Below are 25,460 nucleotides of genomic sequence, written 5' to 3'. Positions count from 1 at the left end.
AGACAGTAAAATGCCATTATTGCAATTTGATGCAATTGTGTAACTACTGGGTGGAGCTGGGAACAGACTGAGTAGTCTGTAGTCTATGCAAATAAGGAGGAAAAAAAATCCAGTTCTCTTAGCAACCTGATTTTGAGGAAGATTCCTTACCAAGAGTAGATCTGGTTGGAAATAAAGTGAAAATGCATAGCTGCAAAGTGCACAGTGTGTTAAATAGAATTAAGACCCAGCAAAATACTCCTGCTCTGCTGGAGGGTCATGCAAGTGCTTTTTCAGCCTGGATCAAATACTATTTAGACTTCAATTATGAATGTTTCAGAATATGAATCAATTTAGTAATGCATGTCAGTGTTATACAGAAAATACTTTCTCATTATAAGTTCATTTAAAAGTAAGATATGGTTGGTGAACTGACAGAATGAGATTGAGGAAAGTGTAGGTTGCCTACATGAAAGAAAAGCAAAAATTCAGTCTCCAAAAAGAATTCTGGTTTCCAGATTAAAAAAAAATCCCAGACAGGCTTGTAATGTTGTTGCTGACGATGTACTTGAGGGAAGGGATGCCATCCTGGGGAACACTGACAGACTTGAGAAGTGGGCAGTGGAACCTCATGGAGCTCAACAAAGACAAGTGCAGGGTCCTGCCCCTGGGTCAGGGCAATCCCAGGCACACTGACAGCTTGGAAGGAGAAGGGATTGAGAGCAGCCCTGGGAGAAGGACTTGGGGATGATGGTTGTTGAAAAATTTAGCATGAGCTGGCAGGGAGTGCTCCCATCCCAGAAATCCAATGCAATCCTAGGCTGCATCCAAGGGAACGTGGCCAGCAGGTGGAGGGAGGGGATTCTCCCCCTCTGCTCCTCTCTCTCCTCACCTGGAGCGCTGCACACAGTTCAGGTGTTCCCAACATAAGAAGGACATGGAATGTTAGAACAGGTCCAGAGAGGGATATGAAGTTGCTGAGGGGACTGGAGCACCTTCCCTGTGAAGACAGGTTGAGAGAGTTGGGGCTGTTCAGCGTGTAGAAGACAAGGTTGTGTGGAGACCTCACAGCACCTTCCAGTATCTCAAGGGGCCTCAAGGTAACTGGAGGAACTCTGCATCGGGAACAGGTTATCCAGGGAGGTTGTGGCTTTCCCAAACCCGGCAGTGTTCAAGGACAGGTTGGACAAGACCTTGAACACCCTGATCTGGTAGCAGGTGTCCCTGCCTATGGCCCTACATGATCTTTGGGTTCCTTCCAACCCATAACATCCTGTGATTCTGTGATTCTATAAATGGCAGTTAAAATGGAGTGCCTTGGCCTGGCACGTGGACAGTGAGCCAGCTGAAGGCGCTCAGGAGGCTGTGGGACCAGTGGTACACTGTCACTGCTGCTGGGGAGGGCGTGGAAATGTGTGTGGGACTGTGGTAGCGCTGTCTCTGAGTGACTGAACCTGCATCAGTCTGCCCCAGCATGGTAGTTGCTGCACTACATTCCTTTTGTGGGCTCCTGCAGCATGGATATCTTCCAGTACCTTTTTTTTTTTTCCCCTCCTGTTTGCTGTACATCAGAATTGTCATAAGTAGTTCAGAGGTGTTGCCATGTCATGACTCCAAATAACATAGCTGCGTCTTGCAGTCCGAGGAAAAACAAGCCAACATATGTCTGTCAGGACTTGGTTCCCATTTCTGTCTCTTTGAAATGTAATATTAAATTTTGCTTATTTGAGTGTAAGTGCTTCAGGATTCCTCCCAACTCTTGTTCTCTCCCACTCCTCTGTGTAAATATTCAGCTGGGACCAGATTGCTTTCTGGGGAAAAAAGAGTAAGTCTGAATTTTCTCAGGAAGTGGGACCGCCATACTAGCCTCTTTTCCCTTATGTTGTATTGTTCTACTATTCCACGTTCAGTAATTTCAGTGATAATTTTAAGCTTGAATAGTTGGAGCTGCTTTAAAAAAAATATTCTTGGGACAGAGAGTTTGTACTAAAACACTCTGGCTGCTGACTTTGCCTAACTCATTTTTGGGTCTGTGAGCTTGGATGTGGTGGTGGTTTCTGACCAGGTCTGTGCCTTCCCTCAAATCCCCAGCAGTATTCATGCTGCAGCACATAGTGCATTGCAGTAACAGAGCTACCTTTTGGCACAGTAGTTGTGAAGATAGATGAGAAAACTGGTTGTACTGTACTTCTGCAAGGGAGCAGTACTTGACTTTGTGCCTTGAAATTCACTGGGTCTCCCTGCCTGCTGGTAGCTTGAGTTTTGCAATGGGTGACTTCAGGACAGCATCTCTCCAGCTTTGTGTTGGGTATGTTGTCAAAGAAGAAGGGAAAAATAAGAATGGGAGAAATATTTAGTATGTTAAAATTGAAAGTTCCTTACCAGATGACCAATAGTAGTATGTTGTAACCATTTTTTTAGTCTTGTCTTCTCTTTATTTTGGCCTCTAGTAGAGAGTACCTAATGTGAATACTGTTCCAGATTATTGTACATACATGTTGATATAACTGAACTGAATTCTGGTTAAAATATGGAGTAGGGACCTTGATATGCAATTTGCTGTGTGTTTTTTGATCATTCACTTAAGAGTCTCATAACCTATTTAAGATGCTGCTTAACAGGTATTTGTGATGGTAACAACCTCTAAACTTAATTTTTTTGGAAGCCAACCCCTTACCATAATGTGGGGTTTTTTTTCTGACTCCTGAAACACTTTTGACTTTGTCAGAAGAGTGTGCCATCTTTATTTGAAAACTCATTTATGTGATCAGATTGTGGGAATAGATGCTCATTTGTTTTAAACACTCTTTCTGTGTGTATTTTCAGTGAAAATGATTGCAATCTCATTAATCTGGCTGCATATTAGATAGTAAATGAAGCAATTTGCCATAATAGCATTTAGTGTAACAGCATTCACAAATATTTAACTTGTGGAGTTATTGTGGTATGAGATTTTGAATATAAGCAGAGCTGGCTCAATGCCAGTCATTTTTGTGGAAACAGGTTCTGTGGACACAGCTCAAACTGTGATGGTACCATTAAAAAAAAAAACAAAACAACCCAGGGCTGTCTGAGTTGTAGAACCAAGCAGATATGAGTTGCTAAAATCACAGCTGCTGTTTCACCCTCAATATTTTGGCCCTTTCTCTTGTCTGGTGTAACTGGCTGATGTAAGGGTCCAGAGGGAAATGCAGTGTGTGCTCAGGTAATTAAAGTCTGTGATATAATACATACCCAATGGAAGAGGGAATTAAGGTTGCCCTAGCGTCTGTAAATCTTGCATTTGCTAATTTAAGTGCATGACTTAGCTGCATTAACTGCTCAAAAAAAGTCTCAAATCCCACAGTAGACAGTGAATTGACTGCCTGATGTTGGCAGCTGGCTGTGTAATCTGAGACTCTGCAGGCTGTAGTGCTGCTGCCCTTAGGGACAGTTTATGATAGCTGGCAACAAAGAAAGGTAATGCTGCAGACTGATATGCCTACTCTGACACTTACAGTTTCCTACTCAAATAGCTTTAAAATACATGTTCTTCTAAGCTAACTCTTGAATGTACTTGAGAAGGTTCTCTATAGATTACTTTTCCGTGAAAGTGGTATTTTTTCATCAGGACATTTGAAGACAGGTCTGTACTGCCAGAGCTAGTTTCTTGTTGAAACTTAAACACTTGTTTTACCCTCCCTCTATCATTTAGGTCATTAGCTACTCTTTAGAAAAAAAACTCTGAATGTTGAGTTTTAAATAAGGAAAAGAACATTCCCATTGTCCTAAGCAGCCCCTCTTTGCATTACAAGCAGATGAAGCTGTTCCCAGAAACCCCGGCGTGTACTTTGGATTAAAAACTTAGGGATGGTAAATAAGCCTCAGAATTAAAAAGTCCTGCATGGCTGGAAATTATGACTTCATGGTGTCTATTAGACTATCTGAACTGCCACAAAATATATCTGGAGCATATTCCTCCTCTGAGTTAGTGGCTGTAATTTGTAATGGTCATGTTGTGAGCCCTCCAAATGTCAGCATCCTATTTATTTGCTTTTCTGGAGACATTTTATGTCTCCAGTCTGTGCTATTGTAAGAATGTAGCCTGTGATATGTAGAAGGGATAACTCCCCAGGCTGAGCTGACATAGAGTTGTTTTCCATTTCTTCATTTATTGGATAAAGTTGTTAAGTACGCTAACGCAGGAATTGCTTGTTTTTGTCAGTGTTTGCTGGAGAGATGGACCTCTGCTGTTACATTAAAAAAAAAAAGCACTGTTTCTTGAGGTAAAATTGGAATATTGCTGATGTGAGTAAAAATCTAATGGTTTATTTATTAAGGTTTTCCTGAGGTAAGTGATAACCTGCATTTTTCAGGAATCTTCCAGTAGTATTGGTAGCAATACCTTTTGGGACATGAGGTGCATGGTATATTTCCTGTGTAATTTTAGGGATAGTTTTATCATGTTTACATTTATATTTGGTATTCTGTGGCTTGCTACCAGGTTGTATGAAATGAGAAAAAATGCCCATGACATGTGTACTGCTTATGAGGCCCTATTCTAATGAGCAGAAGTGGTTCTGTCCTGCATAGGAAAGAGCAGAATTCCTGAAATGTCTGGTTTTGTTGCTTTGCCCACACCAAGTGACTTCCTCTGGTCTTTATTAATTGAGTGCTTATTCTTGTTTGACATGTGAATATATTACAGGCTAAGATTGAGGTCTATATTAAGGTCAAATAAGTGCCTTGTATATGTTATGTCAGACTTATGAGGGGAGTTTCTTACTGGTTCTGGGAGCAAGATAACTTCTTGAGAGACAGACATAATGCAGTTAGTTCTGTTATGTCAAAGTAGTGATACTGAAAAATGCATTATTGGGAGCTCTGTCTCCATTTAAAATGTTTTATATCGGATAATTGAGGAGTAGTCTACTTGGAAGATACTATTTCTGGAGCTCTTCTCCCCATTTGGACTCCAATTTGCGCTATTACACCCCATTATAAATTATCTGAGTATCTTTGTTGTATCCTGCTATTTGAAATATGCAGGAGCGTACTCATAATTACTTGCTAAGTTGCAAAGTTCAATTGCCTAATTTCGACTTACTTTAGAAAGTAAGTCAAGGGTCCTGTCTCTCTTAAAAAAACCAAAATGGTCTCCTGACATTCCACTTTCTCAGAATCTTTTGCTAATAAATTGAGTTATTATGTTTGCCTATTTTCTCAGTTGCATTTAGTGTTTCTTGTTGTCTGTTGCACTTTTGGTTTCCATTGCTCTCCTCTTGGTCCTGACCTATTTATATGCACTTGCTCCCACATAAAGGTACAATAATTTCTGCCTCTCAGATCTCCTCAAACTCATCTGGGAAAAGAGCATTAGTGCTGGGGGCAGTGGAGTGCCCTGTCTTGGATGTAAGGTGCTATGATCATAAACTACCACAGTAAACAAAAACTGGGTTTGTACCACTTGTATACAGCATGAAGTAATGGCACCAGTCAGTGTTTGGAGTGCTGGCCCAGAAACTGCTGTCTGTACAGCTGTCTGAATAGCTGTCAAAGAGAGCAGTGATCAAGTCTGTGCCTGACCAAGTCTGTGCCTCAGCATCTGCCTGCTGCTAATCTTCCCCTCTCTTCCACCCTTAGCTTCTTCTTTTCTTCCTTAAACGAGTAAGATCAAGCTACATTGCAGTCTTGTAGAGAAAGCACTGTCCTCTGCTGGCAACCCCGAGGCTCAGTGAGGAAATGTTGCATAAACACACTGATCACAGGGGCAAGCAAGTTTTTTTTATCTTAGAGCACAAGGTACCAGCTACCAGCTTGTGCTAACATGGAGGGAAACTGGACTTAGACATAGTTATGTGTCATCCTCAGTGGTCATGCCAGCTTGTCAAACCATGATATGTGGACAGAGATCAGTGCCCTGTGATGTGACACTGTGACTTAAAAGGTACACACCCAGCAACTTCTCTATACTTTAGATAGCAACAGTAGTGGCAGAGGGTGTGGTGTTGGGCGTACCCTAGAGTTTTGCAATACACTGTGCACATATTTGTTTAGTTTGAGCTTTCAGGATTCAGCCCTTTGCCTTAGGATCCTTTAAATGGAGCCTGTTCCATGAGTTGATTAAAGGAATGGGTCAAATTCAATACCTTAGCATACAGTCAGCATGGGTGTGTCATGCTCTTGATTACTGCCCGCTAACAGTGAGGGTGTCAAAACTGTGCCTGGTGCAAGTCCAGGAGAGCCCTGCTTTAGCTGTGGAGAAGTCCCTCTGTTAGAAGCACATTGGTGATTTGAGTTCACCTAGTTTCAGACTTTTGCAGTGAAGCCTGAATTCAGGAGAACTCACATTAACTAATTTTAACACTGCCTCTGCATGAGGTGCTGTGTCGAGTTACTGGCACTGGTGAGGCTAGCCAAGGCTTGCCTTGATGCTCTAAAATAGCATGTGGACTTCAGGTCCATTTTTTTTTTCCTAGCTGTATTAACATAACACTACAGGTATGTATTTTGCATTACCTCCCCTTTGTAGCTGCTATTGCCAGGTATCCCCCACTGTGGTTAAATGTGGCCTGACACAATGAGCAAAGTCTTCAGAGCTGTTAACAACTAACATTTTTTTTGCCTTGCTGCCAACGTTGGAATGGGCTCTGGCTGCACTGCAGTGACAGCAGAAACCTGAGCATGCCAGGTCACTGTGCAGCATCCCTGGGTATTGCTGTGTGGCCAGGGTAGGGCTGGGGGGAAGGACACCACTCTGATGGCAACACAACTGGGAGATCTCTATGGGGAGTGGGATGAGATGGCTCCTAAATGCAGTAACAATTATTTTAACCTGTGCTGGTGTGGATATAGATCTTTCAGTCTACAAAGTGGGTGGAAGTGTGGTATAGGTAATCCCCTATGTCTGCAACTACATCACTGGGTGGGATGGGGAGAAACTGGGCAAGGCAATGGTTTTGAACCCTCTTAGCAATGCTGCAAACTGGTAACAGTCATGCAATTCCATAACAGATAGTATCCAAAGCTTCATTTTAACTGCAAAGAGTTGTTCCTTCAGGAATATAAGCCAGCTGCTGTTTCCAAACTGTTACTGTTTTTTCTACAGAAATTGAAAAAAAAAAAGTTGAAAGCTTTAAAGCTAATGAAAAGAAATGTATTTGAATTGTACATAGTCTGTGTGATGTAGCTACAGCATGAATTGTCTTAAAGAAGATGAGAAAATGCTGTCTAGTCAGCATTTCTGACTAGACTTTACCTGATATAAATTAAAAAGATTTGGATGTATAATATGATGTAGTAATCCTATACAGTCTTGAATGCAAATGTGAGAACACCTTTTTCAATAGCTAGGCTTTGAAGTTAACAATTACAGTTTAGATTTTTATTCACGTTAAGCCATAAATTGTGCTTAGGGTTGATTCATTGTTGCCACTTTAAAATTTGAAAGAAAGAATGCCACTCATTTTTGTTGGACTGTGAAAATTATCATCTTCATCTTGTATGTTTTTTAAATGTAAGGTAAATATCTTAGACTTATGAAAACAAATACTGTAAGAAAGTATAATTACAGGACAATTGGAAGTTGTCAGGGTTTGGCCCAGCCAGCTACCCAGTACCATGCAAGGGGGACTTGTTCACTCCCCCACCAGCAAAAATGAATGTTTAAAATTATGATCTCTCCAAGCCTCCCTATTTTATTTCAGGTTTATGACTCCGAATGTTGCGACAGCATTCTTCTGGAGCTGCGGGAATATCTGCCAAAATACTTCGGTGTCTGGTCACCACCTACTGCACCAAATGGTACTGTTCTAATTTTATCTCTTAATCCAAACCTCCTGGAAAAGATTTTCTGGAGACTAATTTTTGGCAGTTGTGAGCTCTGTAGGGTTTTTTTGGACTTGTTTTGGAGACCACTGATGTTCCTTCTGACAGCTGGTTCCAGTTTGCAGTCTTGTGGCTGGATTAGGTCTTTGGAGTCTTCCAGGGCAGATGGGGTGTGGCTGTTGTACAGCAGAGGTTTCCTGAGTAGCTGGGCCTTATGGACATTGCCCCAGAGTTCCTGCTCTGGGTGAGGTCGTGGTGGAGGAGTGGGCTGGTTCCATGGTTATGCCCAGCCAGGTGATCGAAGGAAGAAGTACTCTGTGGGTGTGGAAGAAAGGAAAGATGGATACTCTGGGGCTGAGGAAGCATTCAAACTGGAATCTGCTGCTGTTTCTCCAGAGGCTGGATCGATCCCATCACTGTGCCTTACACCCAAAGCACTTACTTCAGCAGGTGCCATGGTGGAGAGTTCTGCTTGCCATCCTCTGTTACTGGTTTGAATGAAACAAAAATCTAGTGTCTTAAAATTTGTGTTTGCATAACATTAGGAGGTAGGAAGAAAAGAATGTTGTAGTAGAACAATTGAAAGATTATCTTTTCAAGAGAAAATAGATATTGTCGTATTAAAAACTAGATTTTCTTCTGGGGACTTTTCTAATTCACACTTGGGAAATGGAGCTTCTGGAACACACAAACAAAGGGATGCCATGGAATCTATTTGAATATGTGGGCACCAAACTAGATGCCATGCTCCTTTAAAATAACTCTGTCGTCTTCTGCTTATGCTATCACTTTGTAGACTTGTTTTCCAAAGTAGTAGTAAGACAGTATCCACAGACATGGTGTAGTATCTACAGGAAAAAATGAAAGGAAGATTGTGGTAGTACCAGCAGTTTCTTAGCTCAGCTTTACCTTCATGCTTTCCTGTGAGGCACTAACTCAAATAACTCTACAAGAACTATCTTTTTCCTTCCCTCGCAATTTAATGTGTTACGGAGTTCGCTTAATATTCCCTCTCAATTGCCAATAATTTTTTTTTCTATTTGCAGTATGATCTTAAGATGTGAAAATACGTGGCCTAACCAAGAGATAGCAATTCAACACATTGCTCATTTGCTTTGGGGATTCAAAAGCACTCTGCACCATGGGGCTGGATTTTGGAAGGTCACCACCAGTCATTCAGACATAGGCAGTAGGAGTAACTGTTTAAAGGAGGAGAAACTTGATTTTGTTTGTTTTGCTTCTTGAAAAGGCTGTGCACTTTCATGAGTCCTCTTCATAGAAAGCTGTGGCGACAGTTCAACCAAAACACTGCACTGCCAACTCTGTTATCTGTAGTATTAATGATAATTTGTGTAGTCTTGATAGAAATCAAAGCTGCTGCAGATGATGGAGCTTAGTAGAGTGCATGTGTATCTTGTTCCTAAATATAGATTGAAGATATATTTGTAGGTTTACTGCAGTCTTAACATTGGAAGCCTGACCTTTCCCTTGGCAATCACTGCTCTGCAGGCTCTGGGATCACTGCTCCATACAACCCAGTAGTAGTGAACCCAGTAATTTCCTATTGTTACTAAATTGGTCATAGGTGACTTCTGAAAAAACAAAACTTAGTCTGCTCTCAACTTGATTTGTGACCATCTCTGAGTTTCCATGTGACAGGTAAGCAGGAACTGCAGTTTCTAAGGTGAAGAACATTATTTATTTCCTTAGAGAAATATTTAGGGAGAAGCATCAGCATTCTATACTGAAAAAAATATCTAAGTGGATGAAATTGCTAGCTAAAAGGAGTGAAATGTATGAAGTGTAAATGAGAATGTAGGAAATGTGACAGAAAAGATGGACTCCCAGTATCAATACAATTTGTAAAATACCTCCCGTTCTGCTGAAATCACATACCCAGTGCTACTGCAAAGGAAATGGAGGTAGAGGTGGGGTGCTGTTTTCCAAAGCTCATCTAAAATCGGTTGGATTTGAAATTTAGCTTCACTGGCATTGTGGGTATTTGGAGTTTATTCACAGAGCAGTGGAATAGTTGTTATAAAGATGTAGGAGCCATCTGCTGCTGAGTTTTCTGAGTGTGGCTGCCTAGTTGTTGCCCCAGGGTTTATTTTTTTAAGTAACTTCACTGCTGCTCATTTTATACTGTTACCTAGTTTTGTTGCCTAACCTGTGAACAGCATAGATACATATAACCCAGCTTCAAACTTAACTTTCTTCCTTTGTTGATGTGGGCAATTTGGGCTCTTCCCTACTTATTCATACTATGTTTTGTCTCCTGAGTTAGGAAAAGGAATCAGATGCCTCAAGAGATTTTGTCTCTTCTGCCTCCAGTGAGGGCTGAATGCACTGGCATGTCTGTGCTGAAGTCTGCAGCAGTTCATGCCATGGATACTTGCTGAATTTTAGTGGTCTTTTGGTTTATCTCCTTTGGGACTGTAAAAAATATGTAAATAATATGTCAAGCCACACCTTCCTGCCATTGGTAAATAGAAAAGGGCAGGGCAAGTCTCTGGTGAATGATTTATTTAAATCCTTGAAATGTATGGTCAAGACTATCTAGCAATGCAAGTTTTAATATAAAAATCTTTATGAATTTCTCTGTCCATGGGGGTTTTTAATTTAATCTAGTTTGAGATAGCAAACACATCATTTCCTGAAGCACACTGGGTTAGCAGGGCACTACATAATAATTTAGAAAGTCTGAATTGCTTGAAAAATCTGCATGTTTTTGTTTAACCAAGCAAGGAGAAGGGAGGAGAGTGCTCTAATTACCTGGGCTGAGGTGCAGACTCACTGATGCCCTTGAGAAGGAAACTTATGGTCAGAGTTTCAGAGGCGTGCAGTAACTGATTTGAAACTGGAGAGAAGTTGATACATATCTGAGGCTTAACTTTGTTTTGCCTTAGTCTCAGTGCTTGGAGGTATCATAGGGGTAACTGCTGGAAATGAAAGTCATGTATGTACCAGTATTGTGGGTTTGGGAGCTGTTTCATTAGACTGTTGAATACAGCGCAAATAAGCACCAAACAGTGCCAAGAAAGATGGAGTACAAGCAACTGATCCACTTGTTTGAAACAATCATGAGCAGAAGTAACTTGTTTTATCTGGGTGGCATTGCTCTACCAACAAGGCCAGACAGCTTTGTGAGAGCAGAGGGGTGTGTTAACAGATATAACAGGCCTAATTCTGAGCCAGCAGTTAGCTAACAAGAAAGATTTAATTCCAGAAAGTGTGAGAGAGATGAAAAATTTCTGGATAATTTACAGGCTTTGCCAAATAATTAGTGTTTCCCAGGGTTGGTGTTATCAACAAAGGTAATTTAATGCTTAATTAAAAAGTAGTTATTGTTATGTTTTTAGGAGGTTGGTAAGATAGTTAAGAAATCTAGTTTAAGAAATCTGGAAAGGATGGGGAACAATGAAGTGACAGATATTTAGGACTTTGAAGTATTTGGGAGGTGCTGAATGTTGGTGCTATATGGTTAAAAAGCAGGAATTAGACCAGTGCAGTAGAGGACAGCTGATACCCATGGGTACCTATGGAAGTAGATGTTTTATACTCCTTTCTATATGGTTTTATTTTAGGACTGATGAAAACATTGCATCTAAACAATTTGTATTACTTTTTTATTTTTAACAGTTTGATTCTGGAGTGCTTGCAACATGCTCCAATGCATTTTGGAATTGGTGGTGAAGGACTGCAGCCCTTTTCTGAGATTTTTTGCATTTACTGTCTTTCCCCACCTCCCATGTAAACCTGTGGCTCTGCTTTTGAGAGCTGTGTACTGAAAATCGTGACCTTTATTTAAGGTATTTTCTGCATTGTTTTAGAGCGATGACACAAGTCTGTTGATTACAGTGATTTCTGTAATATGCAAAAAGAGTCAGAAGGATGACACTTAGATTTTTACAATTTTTGGTTTAATTAGAGATAGCTAACAGATTTTATGGACTTCCCAGGTATTGGTAGTGGTTTCTCAAAGTCCTGCAAAAGCTGTGCTAATATCTGACTGAATTAGACCTCTGTATTAACAACCTTGAAGAGTAGAAGTAGCACCTGCAGTTCAGGTGATACAGAATGTGCTGCCTGGCAGGGAGAGTATTTGTCCTGCTTCTCCTTTGGGAGTATTCAGTGAGCAAATATCAAGTATGTTGGGTGCCTAGGGCTCCTCAAAGTTAACTACGAGTTACTTCAGCTTGGATGTATTCCTGCAGTTGTAGTTAGTGGCTGAGCTAGCCTGTAACAAAACTCCTTTTGCTGTAGTTAGATTGATCCTGTAGCCCAAAGGACATTGAAAGCTGGGGAAGTGATTTAGTGGAAGAATGGTTTTGTTTTGGTTTTTTTTAAAGTTAGTGTATTGGTTTGACATGTTTGCCTGAAAATGACTACATTAACAAGATGCCTAATTCCATTCATACAGAAAGCAGGCATCTGAGGATTAAATCAAACCTGTTTAAATTAATACATACATACTTTGTGATAAATTAATACATACATACTTTGTGATAATACATACATACTTGTGATCAAATTAGGACATTTGATCATGATGGTGTAAAAACTGAAGCTCTAGTAGGACTTAAAGTAGTAAAAGTCCCTTTTATCTTCTTTTCCTTAAGAAAGTGACTCTACTTACTAAGTGTAAATGAAATGTTGCTTGTTCCTTTTATCTTGACTGGGACTGGATTGTTACCTGTTTGTACAGCTTTCAAAAAGGCACTTTGTGCCTCTTTTTAAACTTGAACTAGTTTAGCTTTCTCTCACAATCCCATTTTAGATCATACTGCAGGAATGTGGTATAATACAATTTTTTTGTGTGTGTTCGGAATGCATTAAATCCAAAGAAATACATTTATGGAGTAAGCTGTACTGGAAAGGAAACCAGACTTGACGTTTGTGCCTGGTGACAGGTGGATTTACAGAGCACGTATGAAGAATGAGACCAGTGTTGAGGCCGTGTTGGTTATGCTGTGTCCTGGCAAGGGCTGCAGGTGGGTGCAGCTGTCTCCCAGGGAGAGTTGTCTGAGAGCTGGGTGGGTACTGACTCCATTTCCTTGTTGTGTTCTTACAGTCAGTGAATGCTGGTAATGATCATTTTCATCAGGTTTTAGACAATCCTTTAAATCTTCAGCTACTTCAAGTACTTCTGGGGTTTCTTAGTCCAGCCACCCTCCCAAAGGGCTGTTAGAAATGGATGAAAGGCAGCCTAGGATTCCAAGAGCCTTTTCTCCAAAAGGTGTGCCATGAGAAACAAGTGTAGATGGGAGTGGGATAAAAAGAAGCAAAATGAGCTGCACTTCAGCCTCTGAAGGCTAGGACTGAAATGTTCTCTTCATTTTTAAAATGCCACAAGAGACCAACTGAATTGCAAAATTAGCCACACTGCTGCAAAACCTGCATTTGTATGTGGTTAGTAATGATCTTTGTGATATGTTAATGACTTAATAAAAGATACTCAGGGATTTTTTTCTGGGCAATAATTTGAATGTGAATGCTAGGTTAACACTTGTTAATTGTATACAATTTTCTAAACAAGAAAGCATTTAGATTTTCATTGCAATAGAATTTGTGGGTGTCAGTGACCATGATTTAGCCTGCATTCAGAGACAAATTTGACTCTTAAGGAATTCATGTGATACTAAGCCTTAAACTGTTCAGGTTCCTCCACAGGTGCTCAGCAGAAGCTATGTAATTATTTTGCTTTGACCCACTGTTAACAAAAGTTTTATTTCTTTTTTGACAGATACATATCTCAAACTGGAAGATGTGACCCGTAAGTTTAATAAGCCCTGCATAATGGATGTAAAAATCGGTCAGAAAAGTTATGATCCGTATGCTTCAGCGGAGAAGATACAGCAGCAGGTCAGCAAGTACCCGCTGATGGAAGAGATTGGCTTTTTGGTTCTTGGAATGAGGGTAAGAACTTGTTTTGTCTTCACTTTCAGTTTATGCTCAGGCCTCTTGTCCCACAGCAGGTACAGCAACTGGTCTTCCTAGCAAACAGCAATCCCCTTGAGTTTTACATAACTGCAGTGTTACCTGAATGTCTTGGTAGTGCTGGTATCAGCTGTCATGTGAAATCAGTTCCAAAGCGCTGCTCTGGTTCAAAACAACTCTTTAATGTGGCTGTGTCCATTAGGGCAAGCTATTTGCAACCTGGGCACTGTATGTGTATACAAGAGAGGGACTAGGTATTTAAAACTGAATAAAGTTACAATTAATTCACCTCCACAACAGGTATTTAAAATTATGAAGTGGATTTTTGTGTGTTTGTTTTCTTTCAGGCTTATATCAGAGATTTATATACTAAACCAGTCCTTCTAATAATTCAGTAATGAGCTGTGTCCTCCGCATTTTTCATCTTTATACTCTGTTTTTAAATAAAAATAATTTAACATTTTTTTAAATTTAGGGACGAGTAAGTAAGCTCTCAGAGGCGATGCATATAGCTATGAACAGCTGCTGATGTTCTGCAGAGGTGATGCAAACAGCCATGAACAGCTGCTGATTTTTTACATTGTAAAAAGCTTTCCATCAGAAGGAAACTTCTTTTGATATTTACACACTCAAGGAGGCTGTCAGGGAAAGGTTAGTTGGACATGCAGGCATCCCTGTTAACTGTTGGTACTCTTAGAAATACTAAGAGTCAATAGGTGTGTATTGGCTACTTTGAAACTTCACTGAAAAGAAAAGCTGTACAGAACATTTGTGGCTCAGTAAGAGAAATGTGTTGATGTCGCTGAGCTCCTGATGGAATTTAAAAGTACTTTTCTCTGCAATGATAGGTACAGGAATAGTTTTCTTTTTGATGTGGGATTTTTGTTTTTCTTCTCATACACAAAGCCAGGGCTCCTCAAGCTCTGCAGCGTCAATGGCTGGAGACTTTGATAAGCTTCCCCTTTGCTGTTGAATAGCAACAGCAGCCAGATTGCACCATTGTTGAAGATAATTCTAATATCTCTGTAATGTTTTGTGCAGAACTGCCCAGCCTCCCAGCCTTTAACTCTGCCTTGAGATAAGCTGCTATATAAATTATAGTGGTCATGAGTAGTAATTACATAAAGCCTCTGAGCAGGAATGTGGGAGTTAAGTCAAAAACCAGCCAAACAGTTTGGATGGAAAAGGAAGGTTAGAGATTATAGCTTTGGATTTGCTTGATGTCATTGTGTAACCTTTCTTATCTCATTTGTAAAACAATGTGCTTCATGTCCTATGTTTCATGACAGTGCAGAAGGAATGATTGATTGCTTCTGTGGTATGCTTGTGACTATTGTTTCTAACATTGTCACTTATTTGTGTCTTTGTCCTGTTGCAGAATTTTTTTCAATCCCCTAATTCAGACTGGATGTATAATGATGATTCTCCCAAGTAGTGCAGTTTTCCATCCAGCGTTTAGCTAGATGAGATTTGGATTTTTGCCTTTGGCACCCAAGTACATTTTGGAAGCTGTTTTCCAAAGAGAATTGAAAAGTTTCCTCCTGCCTTCACACAGCACTTGCCAAAGTCTGAATTCACAATGTTCTTTGCCTCTTGGTTATGGGGAGTTCTCTGTGCTTGCTTTATTTTTGCAACATTCTGGCCATACTATAAAACACTCCTACACGGATATGTGCTGCCCAGAACAGCTCACGTGCTGGATGAAGGTTGTTCCTGTTTACTGGACAAAACATGATGTAACAAAGAAGTACAGGGGTTTGGTTTTAATCTCTCCATTCAGTGTTTTTTTTACCAGGGAGGTGGGCTTGTGTGGTAAATTTTTACAAGGTCAAGAAGGAAAGGGCCAGGAAAAACAGAGTGTGTAGCGATGCTTTTTCTAAAGCACCCATCATATAAGTTGTCATGAAGAGATACAAGCAATAAAAGTGTTATAGGTGGGGGTTTTACCTCAAAATGTATTGAAAGTGTATTTTTACCTAAAAGGCTATTGACACAGCTTTTTCTTATGCATTGGTAAACAAGCAGACATCTGTTTATATATAAAATATGTATGGTATGTCCTTAAAAATAGGAGTCTCCTGTCTAGCCCAGCATTAATATATGTACATAGTTCTGCCATTTGAGCTATATTTAGCTTAATGTACTGAATAGACAAAATAAATGCGTGGAAATGCATTTAGGAAGCACAGTTATTTTAGTAACATTGTTTAAAAACACAATTCTGTACTTGGTGGAGGAGTTCCTTTCTTTAACAGATGCCCCTGGATCTCTGGAAGTGTCCAAGGCCAGAATGGACGGGACATTTTGAAACCAGATTCTTCTGGGATTCTGGCAGAGTGGACATGATTTGTTATGAAAGTAGTTAGAGTTTGCATAGAAGTTGGAAGTCTCAGGTGCTGTTGCAATAGCAAAACCACAAACTGTAGTATGGTTTCGGCAGCAGACATGCAAACAGGTAAGAAATCTCTTTGCAGCACAGGCAGTGTTGAACACAGAGCATTCTGCATGCTGTTGAGTGCAAGCACAACGTGTGGGCTGTGCTCTCATGTCAGATTCACAGTCCTTTTGGAATCCACAGTTCCCGGATTCTGCGGATTTTCTTTTGTTTCCAGGACATCGACTGCAATCTCACTTACTCCAAAATATTTCTGAAATGCTATTTTAAAGCACAGACTGGTGATTATGTAATTTTACCATTATAATCCATCACTGACTTCTGTCATTTGTGCCTATGAACATGCAGGCAGTAATGTGTAATAATCAAAGCTGGTTTTACAAGTGAATTTTCTAATCTATAGCACATGATTCTGCAGGATATTTTCAAATTGACTGTAATTGACTCTATGAGGCTTTTATGAACTCTTTCTAGTATGGTGGTAATTTTCACAAGCTCTGATCTGCTAGTAACAAAATTTAGGAGACAAGTCATAAAAGTATTAAATTTTGCATCTACTGTTCAGATTCTTCTAGACTGAAAAATTACCAGAACTGGAGTTTTTACATCTATAAGTCTAATTCAAGCTTTGATGTTTAAGAGAACAGGAAGACAAAGCAAAACAAAAAATCCATGAAACAATAAATAAAACCCTAAGCCAAAGAAACCAACCGAAAGGCCTGAAAAAAAATCTTCCAAGCTGAAGCAGGTGGTCTTTTATTACATAAAATAAATTTATTCTAATGAGATGCTTCGTGGAAGTTCTGGGAGTCTAAAATTACTGTATTAAGCTATTTTAAAGATGGTTTATGATTTAATTGCAGTGTTGTGGTTTCTTTTATTTAGGAAATTAATAGTCTGCTTTTTCACTGAATAAATTTAATTCTACAACTTATTTATGTAAGGACTTGACTAAAACTGTATATTGATTGTCAGAGCATTTGGGGGTGCAATTAGTCATATGAAGCACTCAGTCAAAGTAGTCCAGAGGAACAAAGAAGCAAAATGGGCAGAGTAATATCTAAGCATGGAAATGAGGGAGCAGGGCTGCATCCTTCTTGTGCTGAATTTTCAAGGCAGCAGGAAGCAGGGATGTGTGTACTTTCATGACCTGTGGTCTAGCTACAATAAATTAAGTTTAAAAAAAGTAAAAATTAGGGACTGAGATGTTTAGATAAATGGATTTGGATAATGGGGCACGCTCTCAACACCAGTGGTAATGTGAGAGCATTACTATAAAGCAGAGGTATCAAATAAGAGAATGTTTTCTAACAAAGATTCTCCCTTTGTTATTTTTTTCTTCAAGTCCTTGCTTTGCTTTCTTTTTGAAAAGAAAAAATAAGGCTTGTTGAAACACTTTAAGTCTTGCACTGTGTCAGGATGAAGGGCCTGCAGAGAAACCTAGGTTACTTGAGCATGAAGGAAACATGCATTTATACTGGGACAGTGGTGGGGTACAGGCAGAAGGTGCCCAGGCATGGGTGTGGGTCTTGGCCTGGCACCAGGAGGGTTCCTGCAGAGCTGGGGGATGGATGCTGCTGTTGGATGTGCCTAGATGAGTTGGGGTGCCACCTGCTTAACCCCACTTTCAGCTTGTGGCTCCAGCTTTGGTAGCAGCTGGGTACTGACAACAGCTCTGATCTTGCATAGTAAAAATACAGAAAAATGACTCATGAAGCAGGAGGTTTCTTGAAGGCAGCGTTTTGCAGCTCATAGAAAGAGTTTTCTTTGTCTTGCTCTCTGCGGGAGACCTGCCAGTGGATACAGAGCAAACACATGACAAGCTGTGGCAGGTGGACAAGAAATGAGATTTTCCTGTCCAATAATTTATTGGCTGCCATTAAGGTTACAGATCTGACCTGACTTCTTGTTGTTCTGACAGAAATGGGCTAGTTCAGACAGCTGCAACAACAGGGAGGCAGAAAAAGCTTGGTTCAGAGGCAAAATGTCATTTTGGGAAGGGTTAATAGCAGATGATTGGTGGTGGCCATGTGAACAAAAGCACGGTAGAGCAAGAGGTCTGTCAAATAGGAGGTTGATTTTAGTCTCCTGCTCCTCCAGCACAGCCACCCCTGTGTTTGGCTGGGTGAGCGTGGAGCAAGGGCTGGTAAGAGATTGCTTCTGTTTGAGCTTGGCTTTCAGCTCCCTTGCTTTGAGAATGGGGAGTAATGTATCTGTATTTGAGTGAGGTTTTCCAGGAATGTTCAACTAGTCTTTTTCTGCAGTTGTGCAGTCTCAAGGTGGTGGTCAGAGATGGTTTTTGTGATTATGCAGATCTGCTGTCCTTCAATGCCACTGGCTGCAGCCAAGCCTCCTGGTGACCCAGGGCCTTCTGAGTCCACCAGGCAGTTAAACACATGCTGTTAAACACACTCATCCTGTGGCTCTGGGACTTGGTGCTTTGTCACTGACTCTTTCGTATAGTTAAAATGTGCTGTTAATGCAGCTTGCACATCTGCCTCAGTGTTTGTAAGTAATATAGAAAGACATTTGGGGAATGGTTTTGTTCAAATTATGAGAAGAGGTGGGGTGGCTTCTTGGGAAACCCAGCTCAGAAGCACGGGGTCTGATGTGCTGCTCCAGCATTTCTTTGGAAAACAAAATGAGCTTGCAGATCTTAATCAGCATGTTTGAGCTAGTGCCCGTGTCAGAAAAACTGCAGCTCCTACAGGAAGAGATAAGGAAGGTTCTGGTAAACAAGATGATTTGGTTAGGTACTGCTGCAGTGCTGATGTTTGCAGAAAGCTGCCCCTTGTCCATCTACATGAGAACACTTAATATCATTAAAAGGAAGGCACAACTAGTGAAAACTTCAATGTCGTCATTAGACTCTTGATTCTCTTTCTAAGCAATATTATGCTTTAACTGCCTTTGACTTGTTGCTCTTTAAAAAGTTTTGAAACTTTTGGTATGTTTTTGAAGGGTATTTTAGTACCTGAAATGGTTACATAAGTAATCTTTGGGTTTCTGTGTCATATGCTGGTACTTATTTCATGTGCTTTGGAAAAAAAAACAGCAAAAACTAAACACAGAAAAATTATTGTTCTTGTGGACCCAAAATCACAGTTGTCAGATGCAGTTTTAGAATGACTCATCTCTGCTATGGCTTTCTTCATTTCATAGTCATGGAGGCCTCAGTGCCTCCAACTATCATAACAGTGTGAAGTGTCTCTGCTACTGAGTGAGTTCAAACATTTAGACTTACAGCTATTTTTATTTTTAGAATAATGAGAACTGTTTACAGCCCCTTCAGTTCATGGTTAGAGACTTAAAATCAGTCTTTTTGTCAAAGTAAAAGCTATTTGAGACTATTCTTCCGAGCTGCTTTGCAAAACAGGAGGTGGGGAACTGTGTAATCATACTGGATTTATTGTTATTTGGATGGGGGAGAGAGATTTTTAGGGTGGTGGGATGTTATGAAAACAGGGAATTCTATCTTCTCTATTTAAAGCTCCTGTAATAATTCTTTTTATTGTTGTTGCACTGTTGTGGACTTTATTGGTTGGCTTCAGCAGGAATAAGGCCCCAGAGGAGGGGTGAGGAGCAGGCTCCTCAGCAGTGTGCCCTGACTCTTCAGTGGGATCCTCTCTGATTACAGCGCTGAAGGGAGGGCAGGGCTGTGGATGGGGTGGATGCCACAGGGATGGGTGGTCTGAACAAGTGCCAAGCACCAAGTTCCTGCCAGAGACAACTGCCTGCTTGGTAACACCATTATTTCTGCAAATAAAAATTGTCTACACTCTCATAAACAAATTATACTTAGGCCTTGCTGCCTCGTGCATTTCTGCTGTGGAAATATTTTAGTGTGAGAGAAAATATGTCTATATGTGAAGCAGTTTTGAATTAAGTTCTTAAGCTTGTACAATTCCTGATATGGACAAAACTGTACCCATGTGAGTTGCCTCCCTTTCAGATGAGAGCTGAAGTAACTGCTGTTGTTGCTGGAACCAGCTTTTGCCTGGCTGCTGCCATTTATTTAGTGCAGCCTGTTTGTGCTGACAGTTGCAGATGTGTCTTATGGAGCTGGGCCTTGGTGGTCACATACAGTAATTCTTAATGTTTTGCTTTTGTGCTAAATAGTTTTATAATTTTAAGAACTCAATTGCATTAAAATTTTTGCTTTGTTCTCTTACTGATTTAACATCCACATCAGGTAGTTTCAGGTCTCAGTTGTGATTTGCAAGGCCTTATAAAAGAGTTCCCTGTAATGGGTACATTGCTTTTTGCCACCACCAGGATGTCTAGCACAGGAGAGCTGTAGCTTGGAGCCCAAGGGCTGAATGGAGAGTTTTGGGGAGTGCTTTTTTTTGCTGGGCACTGCAAGAAACTTAAAAACTGAGAGGACTAATGTTTTGTGGCTTGTCTGTGAGGTGTCTGTCTCTTGCTCTGCAGAAATACTGGTGCTTCATAATACATAGAGAGCCCCCTTCTTGCCTCTTTCAGGTGTACCACGTGTCTTCAGACAGCTACGAGACACAAAACCAGCACTACGGAAGGAGCTTGACCAAGGAAACGGTCAAGGACGGTAAGAAAGGGAATTGGGGTGCGCTTGGATCTTTTCGTTTAAATACTGATTTATAGAATGTGTGGAAAAAGTGTTCTGGGTGTTCCCATTTTAAAAGTCCTTTTTTGTCCTCAAAGACCCTCAGATGGGTCTTTGGCTGTTCACTGTAGTATTTGAGCTGCCTCTCAACCTGAAATTAAGTGTGCAGTTGGCTGTAACAGCAGTGCAGAATATAGGAATTTCCTCCTCACGTCTCTTTTACTGCTAATGAGGGAGAGAATTCTAGAATTCAACTTCTTTGCAGCTTTGAAACTATAATGAAATAGAAATCTTGTAAAAGTATTACATGTTTTTATTATAAATACTTTTTCTTTTGTCACTAGTTGTCTTCTGTGAATACCTAAGTGTATTTTTTATTAGAAAGCCACTACAAAAACATCTTTCAATTCAAAGGACTTTATCAGTTGAAGTCAATCCACATGTTGCTCTACATTAACAATTAATAAAAATGCTGCCATCGTGGGGCTGTTTGGTGATAATGATTGCAGACTTGTTATTAGTTGACTCCTGCTCATCTCTCCCCCAGCAAGGGACAGAAGGTACACACACAAACACCCTCATAATAACAAGCTGCTTGAGCCTGTTTATGCATGGAGAATTTAATGGGTTCTTGCCCAAAGCTGTCCAGACACTTGTTCAACTGACCTGGGAGCAGGAGCCATGTTCTTTTACTGTGTGCTTGATACATTTACTTCTACTTACAACCCAAGCCCAAGGTGTAGTATTACACAGCAGGTGACGTGACTGAAGGTCTCAGAGTTCTTAGGTTCACTTTGGGTTTAGTTAGTAATTACCTGAAGAGAAACTACCTGAATGGTGTCTGTTCCTTCAGATAAGAACTATTCTCATCCCAAAAGACAAAAAAATTGTTTTCTGTTCAGAAAAGAAAATAATCCCAATATGTGTGTATCTCTTGCAGGCATCTCAAAGTTTTTCCACAGTGGGTACTGCTTGAGAAAAGATGTGGTAGCTGCCAGCATTCAGAAGGTTGAGAAGATTTTGGAGTGGTTTGAAGGGCAGACACAACTCAACTTCTACGCAAGCTCACTGCTGTTTGTCTATGAAGGTTCATGTGAAGCGACAACCATGCGGTTGAGTGATGTCACCTTGGCAGAGAAGAGAAGAGTACCCAGAGGCCTGTTATCAGGTGGGGATGTATTGGAGTATAATAATAATATTCATGTAATAAATTCTACAGAGAATGGAAAAATCGAAGCCTCTGTTGGTAAAGGCTTGTCTAAATTTTATGCACTTCACAAAAAGGCGTGCTCGAAGAGGCACCACAGTCAGCTCTCCCTAAAAGTCGAAAACTCAGAGCAAGACAATGTGTGGAAAGCCAGCACATGCATTACACAGGAGAACCTGAATGGAAATGTTCTACCCCAACTGGAAAAAGTTTTCTATCACATGCCAGCAGAGACCAAGGAAAGTGCAAATGTCGAAGTCCGAATGATCGATTTTGCTCACGTGTTTCCCAGCAACACAAAGGATGAGGGCTATATTTATGGTCTGAAGAATCTCATCACAGTACTGCAAAATATTTTGGATAACTAAATTCTTTGCTATGTTTTTTATTGGGGCCAATGATAAAGAGCAACAACATGAAGAATTTCTGCACTTGTAATGCTGTATAACTGGGTTTGTATTGTTCTATATTTTATTTGTCTTTGTACTTTTGGTAGAAGGGTTTAACTTTTTATAATTTCACTCAGGAAAAATATTGATAGTTAATTAGGAAGTGTGAATGGATGAAGATACTTGAGATAAAGCAGGATAGTTAAATTAATAGAATGCAATGTATGTGGTTGGCTTAAGTCCAAGGACTACCAGAAGCAAGGGTTATGTTAGTTCCTCTAATGACTTTAGCATAGATGACATTTTTGCCCATTTAGCCTTGACACTGAGCCACATCTCCATTAAGAGGTGTTTAGAAAATAGACTGAAAGTTGTAAGGTGCAGGATTGATGTCCTCAGTACTGCCCTTGTGTTTACTGTATTTAAATAACTGGAGTAACTGTGCTTGGAGAGAAATCCCATTCTGAGTCAGCAGTCTCACCTGAAGCCAGTGCATCCCAAAGTGCTTTTCCATGTCATGGGACAATATTGTTGTTCTTTCAGCCCTTCCCCCTTCATGGATGTTGTAGCTGATGTTCACCACAGATGAGCTACCATGTAATTTGTGTTGAGGTGCTAAGAAAATGCTGGAGTAAAATACCATAACAGGCTTAAACTGCACAACTTCTAGAGAAATCGTTTGTTCCTAAGAACGAGTGAAAGAAGGCAAATGCAAGATGTTCCAGGAACTGATTTGGTTTGGGAGATTATGTCAGTCTGTTAATGGAGTGTCTGATGCTGTGATTAAGGAAAATGTCTCACTCTGTTGTTCTCGTGGCCCTTTTCCAACAAAATTGCTTTAAAAAGCAAACCAGAAGAATGGGGAAACACGTGTTTTGGGTGAGCGTGCAGAGCTCTGCTGGCTGTAAGCCACTTGCATTTTTGCAGTGAGTGTTTGATGCTTCAACTGCTGGGGAGCACTGACTGGAACCTCAAGCGATAGAAGGCAGAGGAGCCTCCTGCGAGATTGTTCAGCCTTGGAGCCACCAGCTGTGCCACCGCTTGTGCCAGTGGAGCTGTGGCTCTCCGTCCTGGGCTGCAGACACTGCAAGTTTCTTAAATGACACAAAGGCAAGCTGGGTAATTTGAAAGCTGTCCCATTTCCTTCCTTTTCACAAGAAAAAGTCAACATTTGTATGGAATACTTGAGATCAGGATGATGTATCCAAAGCAGTTTTGGTGTGTCTCTTCTGTAAGGTGTGTAGGTGGCTGTGCTGCCATGCATATTACAGTGAGCTGTATGAAAAGTGGGAATGGAGGAGTCCTGCCATCCCTAGAGCAAGATTTTAATGCTTAAAGCCTTTCCAGGACGAAAATGTTTTAGAATGGATTTGGTCATTGGAAACATACATCTTTTTCATGTGGACTTAGTGACCCTGTGGCCTTGTTGCTCTCTCTGTATGATGTTCTGCACTATGCACTCAGCTGTGTACACATCTTGACAAGTTCTTCATTGGACATCTGTTTTCTACATGACAAAGAGATGCATACTTTTTCAAGCAAATATGCTGTTTTAAATAAAGCTGAATTTTAGCTCTATTTGAGAACTTGGGTTAATTGGGAGAAACAGGGTATTACTATGTGTAGAATTACATGGTTTAAATTCTAGAACTCATATTGGCCAATACATTCAATAATGAAACCAACTTTTTAGTAACATGATGTTTTAGAAGTATGGAAAAAGGGGCTTGCAGGAAGGATGAGACCAGTGTGTTAAAAACTTTATGTGAAAAACAGTGAAGTCTGAGGGGGAAAGTACCAGGAAGAGAGGAACTTTTTTCCTACCTGGTATTTCTCTTGCACCTTATAGTTAATATATTCCCAACTCTCTGTGAATTAATTTAAGCCATATTCTAGAAAGAGTTTGTGGTTTTGTTTGCTTTGTCACTGGTTTCTGTTATGATTTTGTTGTTCTATCCCTTAAATTGTCAACACTAGAGGAGTCCAGACTGGTAGTGGCCTTGTATGATAAAGGTACAAGGTTTTATAGGAAAATATGGGCAAAACCATTTTAACATCATCATTTTTGTCCTCTCTAATTCATCTCTTCTGGGTTTTAATCCATTTTGTACCGGAGAAATGAGGCATTTTTCTCAAGTCAGTTATTGGAAAATGATTAGTATGCACTTAGTACCATGCACTCTCCTGTCTCTGCTTTAAGACACATGTCCTCAGTGTTTGAATGCTCTTTAAGTATTGATTGTTTTGTTGGCTATGGCAGTATTTGTAACATGCCTGGAATATTGTCAACCTGTCAGAATATTTTGAATAAAAAAATTTTATCATGGTTTTTGTACCAGCAGTTATTATGAATGTATTTCTGATAATTTAAAATGTAGCTTGAGAAGTAACAGTATTTTTCATTGGAAATTGTGTAAATAAAGCTTATGTGGAGATGTTTGGGCACAGTACCAGCTGTGAGTTTGAGCCTGCAGAGGCCTTATATTCATGCTTCTGTTCTTGCAGATTTTAGGCTCGGTGTGTCTAGTGTCTTGTGTCTGAGCCAATTGTTTTCAGCTGCAGCTGGAAATGTATTACAGAAATCATTAAACAGAATATGTAATTAATCAGAAGATGAAGAGGGAGACAATGGGTCACTGAACTGATGCACTCTCAATGATTGATCTCCCTTCCTCTCAGCAATGCCCCTTTTGTTCTCTGGACAAAGTATACAGGACAGGCAACCATTACATGGAAATCTTTGCAGGAATGGTTACAAGGCTTGTAGGTGTTTATGTCCCATAAAACAGTGGGTGCTGCCCCAGACTAGGGTGGTGTAGCTGGGTGCTAGGCTTGCTGAGAAAATGGATGATTTTAAGCAATAAGAGTTGGGTTTAGCAGAGCCAGCTCTCAAAGAGGAAGAACTCACGCAGCATTGTCACTCATGAACTCTGAGAATAGAGGCTTCTGCCTAGGTGGTGTGAGGACTGTGCTTAGGATTACCTGAGGAGAACTTGAGTTGTATAAAGTTTTATGAAAAGCATTTACAAATGTATTTTTGAATATGGGGGAAATTTGTTGCATTAATTGCATTGGAAGTTACTATGCCACTATGAAATACTTATAATAATTTAATCAATTTGTTCTATGAACTGAACTGGAGACTTTACTGGTAGTTGTGATTCT

The 25,460-nt window shown here is 40.3% G+C and overlaps 1 protein-coding gene across 1 annotated transcript in view; it reads left to right on the top strand.

Moving 5' to 3' along the window:
• The window catches only part of IPMK (inositol polyphosphate multikinase), a 36,936-nt gene extending 12,315 nt beyond the window's left edge, over positions 1 to 24,621 (top strand). The window contains exons 3-6 of the mRNA XM_068197059.1: positions 7,665 to 7,761; positions 13,529 to 13,701; positions 20,600 to 20,681; positions 21,640 to 24,621. Coding sequence (XP_068053160.1) covers positions 7,665 to 7,761; positions 13,529 to 13,701; positions 20,600 to 20,681; positions 21,640 to 22,274 — 987 coding nt within the window. The 3' untranslated portion in view covers positions 22,275 to 24,621. The remainder of the gene's footprint in view (positions 1 to 7,664; positions 7,762 to 13,528; positions 13,702 to 20,599; positions 20,682 to 21,639) is intronic.
• The last annotated feature ends 839 nt before the right edge of the window (positions 24,622 to 25,460 follow it).

Source organism: Anomalospiza imberbis, chromosome 8 (assembly GCF_031753505.1).
Source record: "Anomalospiza imberbis isolate Cuckoo-Finch-1a 21T00152 chromosome 8, ASM3175350v1, whole genome shotgun sequence".
In the NCBI taxonomy this organism is placed as follows: Eukaryota; Metazoa; Chordata; class Aves; order Passeriformes; family Viduidae; genus Anomalospiza; species Anomalospiza imberbis.
Note: the sequence above shows the minus strand (reverse complement) of the source record. Positions and strands in the feature narration are given on the sequence as shown.